This window comes from Corvus brachyrhynchos, unplaced genomic scaffold, assembly GCF_000691975.1.
Source record: "Corvus brachyrhynchos isolate BGI_N302 unplaced genomic scaffold, ASM69197v1 scaffold395, whole genome shotgun sequence".
Lineage (NCBI taxonomy): Eukaryota > Metazoa > Chordata > Aves > Passeriformes > Corvidae > Corvus > Corvus brachyrhynchos.
Genome location: NW_008238340.1, coordinates 1,580,376 through 1,587,068, shown reverse-complemented (window position 1 = coordinate 1,587,068; position 6,693 = coordinate 1,580,376). Strand labels below are relative to the sequence as shown.

The 6,693-nt window shown below is 52.3% G+C and overlaps 1 protein-coding gene across 1 annotated transcript; it reads right to left on the bottom strand.

The window, feature by feature from the left end:
- Positions 1-2,352: 2,352 nt before the first annotated feature.
- On the bottom strand, positions 2,353-6,645 carry NOL9 (nucleolar protein 9; the record flags this gene model as incomplete). Its single annotated transcript, XM_008634274.2, has 9 exons — positions 2,353-2,659; positions 2,983-3,116; positions 3,549-3,726; positions 4,087-4,198; positions 4,282-4,567; positions 4,725-4,886; positions 5,635-5,732; positions 6,188-6,284; positions 6,507-6,645. Coding segments are annotated over 9 exons (1,338 nt in total), but the record flags the coding sequence as incomplete, so codon positions are not given.
- Positions 6,646-6,693: the final 48 nt, after the last annotated feature.

Genomic DNA, 6,693 nt, shown 5'->3' with positions numbered 1-6,693 from the left:
GGGGGCGGCCGAGGGTGCTGCTGGAGGCTGCCCAGCGCCCGCGCGGGGGGCGCACAAAGGGCCTTTCTTCAGCCTCCTACAGACATTGCACAAATTTCACTTTCCACCGTCTATGGAAGACATTCGGCCACGGAGACAAGACGCGCTTGTGATGGAAAGAATCAGCATGAAGAAGGGGGCTGTTTGGCGGCTCTGTGCGGCGGGTTTGGGGGGGGAGAGGACTGCCCCGCCCCGAGCTCCGGTTGTATCCCTGCACCCGTGGGCACACGGGGCCCCCAGCCTGCATAGGGAAAACCAGGGATCTTCAGGGGGATTTTCCTCCTGCTAAATCCAAGCAAATAAGAAAGCACCAGATAGGGCTTAAACCCCCCAAAGACAGCAAAAGATGGCACCTTCATCCTGCTCCATGCAAAACTCCCAGGCCAAGACCATCCCAGCCCCTAAACTCATTCACAGCATCTCCTCCCAGAGGCACCAGGTGCTTCTCAGAGTTATGTTGCTTCTAGGCAACCTTTGCCAGAAATTCCAACAGAAATCGATGCTGCAAAGGTAACAGATGCCAACATATTGCAAAATTAATCCTGCTTGATTTAGTGCATCCTTACTGTTTGAAGTGCTGTCACAGACTTCCCATTGATCACAGAACAGTGTCCCCACCTTGTTGGTGGGATGCTTCACCGAGGTTTATGCTCCAAAGCCCCCAGCCATCCCGCTGTCCCTCTTCCCCTCAGGGAGCACCAGAAGCCAGTGAGATTCCCCTTTCCCAAGGCTGCAGCACTCACCTCTGGGCCCCAGCAGGCACTGGCACTTTGCATCCCCCCTGAAACGCCCCAAACCAGACACTTGCAGCTGGGCACACACGGGTTACTCACTTGTCCCCCAGGTCCAAGGGATGGAGCCAGCACAGGATCCATCGCCCTCAGCCAGGTGAGGTGGATGTGTGGGGCTGGTAACAACACCAAGGGGGATGCTTGGCCACGGTGCTTTTAGTGTTGCCTATTTCTCTCATGTCCTTTGCCTATCTCACCTTTCCTGAAGCTTTTTCCACCCTCTCCCTCATGACTTGAACTCCCATCTCACCCTGCCTGGGATGTTCCCCCTGGCTGCACCATGGCCCCTTTATTTACTTTAGCCACTGTTCAGGCCCACAATGCTGGCCAACTTCTTCCTTTGCTGCCAGATCCAGCCATATGGGGATAATTAGGCCTGGATTAAATTTAACTCTTTACAAGGCTGCAACACGGCCCAGCCCCTTGCAGCTCTTCTCCAGCTCTGTCCCCTCCCCACCTCTCATCCCAGTTTGTTTGTTTACAGTTGCTCATTCCTGGGGTTCTAGGAAATCTCTTCCCAAACCAAATAAAAGCAATTTTGCAGATTACTCACACCCACAGCAGCCACCAGCTAAAAAGCTCTGGCCCCAAGTGGTACACCACATTCCTCCTTCCTCTGCAGGAGACCTGGCCCAGGAGATTTGAACAGGCACTGGGCTTGGGGGGCTGCAGACTCCAGGGCTGGACTGTTCCCCAGTCTGGGCCGAGGCAGAGCCATGCCTCATTTTGCAGGAGCTGCTGTTAGAAGCCAGGTTATTTTTGTAGTCACAGATCCAGTAAGAGCCCAGCATGGTGGTGTTACCCATAAAGAATCGGTTTTACCAAAAATGTCCTCAACTTGACCCAAGGCGCTCACCTCTGTGCGACTCCCACCAACCCTGGCTTCCCTTGGGAGCAAATTGCTAATTGACAAAAGGCTGGGAAGAAAAAAAGTTGGTGTCCCAGTGGGGCAGAGCAGGTGGGGTCAGGTAAAGCCACGCAGCCCAGTGCTACACACAGCACCTGGGTGACAAGTTCCTCCCCACTCCCATCCTGCTCCAGCCCCTATCCGCAGCAGTCTGTTAGAGCCAGAGACATGTCAAAGCCAGCCCAAGCTGCTCCCAGACTGCGCTCAGGGCACTGAGCTCACCCCGCAGCACGGGATATGCAGCTGGGACAGCACAGGGCAGGAGGCAGCAGTCCCAGCAGATACAGGGCAGGCTGTGACAGCGCAGCACTGAGTGGCTCCACCTTTGTCATTCAGGGGGACAGAGACTCCCTCTGGTGCTCCTTCCTCCCCCTCTCCTCGACCAGCAGGACACCCAGAGCCATGGGCCAGCCACAGTGCCAGAACCCTGACATGGGCCCTTCCACAAAGCCAGGGGACGGTGAAGTTCCGCTCAGGGCACTGCGGATTGCTCTGACACCCAGAGCTCCCTGCACAGGCAATGGGAACATGTCCTGACCAGAGGCAGAGCGTGTGTGCAACAGCAGCTGCCCCCAGCTGTGTCAGCCACAGCCTAGGAAAATTTCCAAACCAGTCCAATGTTTATCATAGATATTTATTACAAAACACCAAAAATACAAACTGAACATACAAAACATTATCAAAACACGGCCCCACTGTAGCATCTATGTGCCCAGGGCCTCTGCAGCACCCAGGGCTCCTGCAACATGAGGTCCCACATAAACAACCCCTGGCTGAGTACCCCGAGCCTTCAAGTGTAATCACACTCAAAGGGGAACTCCCTCCTCTTCAAATGCTGCTTCTTCTTCCTCAGTTTCCCTGAGCCCATGATGCTGTAGTTGTAATCGGATGTGACATAGGGGATCTCTCCCTCAATTCCTTGCTGGAAAACAGAAAAATTAAACCAGAAACAACTTTAAGAACTCATATCTTCAGCAGAGGGGGAAGCACTTCCCTCCCCAGGCTGATGGAGCTGATGGTGGGAAGGACCCAGCAATCACCAAACCCCACTTTGGCATCTGAAACATGAGCAGAACATTCTGTTCTTCCTAAGTTTCTGTGCTTAAGGACAATTTCACAGAGAGATAACCATCTGCTGATGCCCAGGCACCTCCCAGCACGCATCAGCCTCAGGAGTAAGGAAATGGAAAACCTGACAGGCAGCTGCAGCTCAGCTAGCTTCCACCCCCTCCTATGAGCTCCTACCTGGCCCACAAGCACACAGTTAGGGATAGCAATGTTCCCAAGCAACAGACAATTCACTAGTCTCAGATTCTCTGGAGGCACTGGTGTCAGGATGTGGTAAAGCTTCTTTTCCATATCAACCCCTCGGACAATTCCTAATAAAAACACATGCAAAGCTCAGTCACCAGGCATCCCTGCTCATTGGCACATCCCTACAGATGATCGAGCACCGAAGTCCAAACTGGAACATTAAATTTAAGTCACAGAAGGAAACTGAGAAACTACTGGAATTTTGCAAAAGCCAAATGGAATCTGCTTTTGAGAACGTGAACCAGAAAGTGAGTCACTGTGGAGTTCTGAGAGAAGCTCCAAGTGGCACTGTGCAAGGACACTCCCCACAGCTCTTACCACCTGTTAACCAAAGTCCAAGGACTTGGCAGTACAGGCTCTAACAGCAGAGAATACACCACTACTCCTGTATCTCATCCCAATTCTCCAGCTGGTTTTAGAAGAGCAGGTAATTCTGTCACTCTGCAACCTGTCTGCCAAAACACAGCAGGTAAGAGCAGAGCTCCAGGTGTGCTCACCGAAGCCCAGGCAGTCGCAGACCGGTGTCTGTGTCAGCAGGACTGGCCCGTCGGTCTGGCACCGGACTTCCTCCGGAATGCAGCAGAGCCCGACCCAGCTGGCGTTCACTGCATACATGATGTTGCTGGGAGCAACATCCGTGTGAATAACCCTGAGTGCGACAGCATTGAAAGGTACCTGAGAGAAACAGAGAAAAGTGTTCATCAGCTCCACATGGATTGAGTTTGAGTCCAGAGATAAGACACTGCTGAGTACACAGACCCTGCATGATCCCACACCACACTCACACAGAGGCACTAGGAGGGCACACAAGGCAGCTTCTGCACCAATACCTGCACATGCAGAACACAGAGCACATGTGTGCCACACCGGCACCTCGACAGAAGCCTCGCTTCCAGACACCCTGAACACAGTCACTCTGCAGATTAGAGTGTTTATCCCTCTTCTGAGAAATACATGCAGCAGGAACAGAAATGCCCATCACTTTCAGCTGGGCTCTCTGCACCACCCACAAGCCATCCCAAAAAGCTCCTTTACCTGATACGGCACCAGGCTGTGCAGTGGGAGCACCGCCCCGATGTCAGGGCTCTGCAGGTGCCCCAGATATCCCAGGATGGACATGTCGCGCAGGATGCCGCTGTGCACTCGCCTGCCAGAACAACCCCGTGTCAAGGACGATGTGTGGCTTTGTTCAGCCCACAGACCCCACAGAGCACTCAACGTTCTACTTACGCTTCACCTGCCACCCCTGCCCGAGGGAATTCCGGGTGGACATACAGCAGCTTGTGCTGCGGAGCTGACATGTCCTCCCCTTCGGAGTACTTCCAGCTCTCCGTGCTGCCCACTCCCAGCTGCTTGCACTTGGATTGCTGCTTGCCCTTGGTGTGCAGCCCGGCACTAAAGTGGACATGCTCAGGGGTCAGCGGGGGCATGGCCTTCCAGTCACACACATCCATCTGAACAATGTGGCTGGGTGCCAACAGCCGGATGATATCAATGAGGAGCAGCAGTCCTTCACCTTCAGGAGCACAGGAAACACACAGTTGCTGCTACTACTGCAACAGGTGGGACAGCAGCGTAGCTCAGGGCAGACGCACTGTGTTCTTGCTCCGCGTGGTGCTGCGCCACCGTTACCTCCCTCCCACGCCTCTCCAGAGCAGACTGACCCCGCTTACCTTTCACCCAGCCCATGGTGTTGATGACTAGAGGCACTTCCTTCTTGTAGCAGCTGAACACGTACTTCACAACATCAAGGTACCTCTCTGTGTCCTGCTCGCAGCTGGTCTGGCCGTAATACACCATCTTACGGGGCATCTGCTGGTGAGTGAAGGGGGGACCTGGCAAAGAGAGCACCAAACATCCAGTGCCTTCCCCGAGTCAAACCAAAACACTCCCATCCCTGTAAGCACCCACATGCCTCTTCTCCTGAAATAACCCGTGCTCTTCCTATATGGTAATTGTCCTCCTTGCACAGCCTACACATAGGGGAAACTGGTCTGTCACTTGCAGGCTGGGAGTTTTGTTTGTTTTGGGTTAATATTGGGTTTGTTTCTTTGTCTGAAATCACTGCTTACACATTTGCAAATCTTTGAAGAATGGTCTACGACAAACCGGTTAAAGAGCAAACCGGCCTGGCCACGTCCTTTTAAACCAAATCTGCAAACCACAAATACCAGCACTTTCCTAGGCTCTGCTTTTTACACGCATCACAACAGCCCCGATTTGTGTGGATCCACTTCGGATTTCTCAAGTTAGTGTTACCCATGGATACATATTTTCCCAAGGAGACGTTTCAAATCAGAAAGGCTGAACATCCCCTTTGATACACCTTAGCTTGTACTACCACCTCTACAACATCATCTCTCTTTAAAGCAGACAAAATGAGCAGGAGAACAGCTCTGTGTTACTCAGGGAGCTTAAATGTCCCTACAAGAAAACTCAAACAGCCTTTGGTTTATTCTCTCCAGGAAACTCTGACAGCTGTGGCAGCAGCTTCCCCTCAAGCAGAGCCTCTGCCTAGAACACCCTGTTCATCTCAGAAACCAAACAGGTCTCTGGTAACCGCAGGAGCAGCAGAACACATACCCAGCACGGGCTCTGTGATGCTGCTCAGGGACACGCACCCGGGCGGCGTGAATTCCGTCTGGCCGATGTCACATTCCATGTACTCGACCACAGGAAGGCTGCAGGGAGAGAGACTGTGTGGTAGCATCCACCAAAAGAAGAACTACGGTATGACCTGAACATATCAGAAAGACCACCTGATTTTGTTACAGGTTGCAAAGCTAAAATTCATGAATAAAATCTCTCCTTCACTCAACCACACTCATGGTGCATTTTTAAGCATTATAACTCCCCTATTGAACCCAAACTGCTTAGTGCCCAATGTGCTCACATGCTCCAAGGAAGCAATTTAACACTATTTCAATAGAAATGTTCAGGAAGCAACTTTTCTGAAATCAGCTCAAGACAAGAATGCCTGTCTTGATTTTCTGATTTTTTGTTTGTGTTTAAAAGCTATCCACCTTCCAGTTCTGATGGCTCTTCTGAGAGTCCTGTCAAACACTCTTCTTTTCTTTTTTCCTTCTCCTAAATCTCACACAGCACTTAAAAGACTGCAGAACATAGAAGGACTCACCGGTTCAGTAACAGGTTAATTAGATATCTGTTGAATGTCGATTTCCCAGTGTTTTTTGGGCCACACACCAGCACCAAAGGGACACCTTCATCTTCCGCTAGAAAGACAAGCAGAAGGACAAGTGAACTGGACTGACATCACTGACTCACCCCAGACAATGCCTAAGCTCTAGACGCACACTCTTTATACAGAAAAACATGACCCTCAATCACTGTGTGCTGGCCAGGGCACTCTCTCAACCTTAACTCATGAAAAGCCTCACAAATTTTCTTTTTTTCAGGCTATCAAAGCCCTAACCTGGTCAAAGGCCCGCACTCACCACAGCAGGCCTGGATCAGCTCCTCCAGCGCCAGGCACATGCTCTCCGACACCAGCAGCCCGCGGTCGGAGCTGCACTTCACGATGCCCACAGACGCCAGGACCGCGTCCTCTGGCGTGAAGCTGGACTCCTCCTTTTTCTAGGCGAGAGGGTGAGCACTCAGCACGGGGTGCGCGAGGCCACGGCC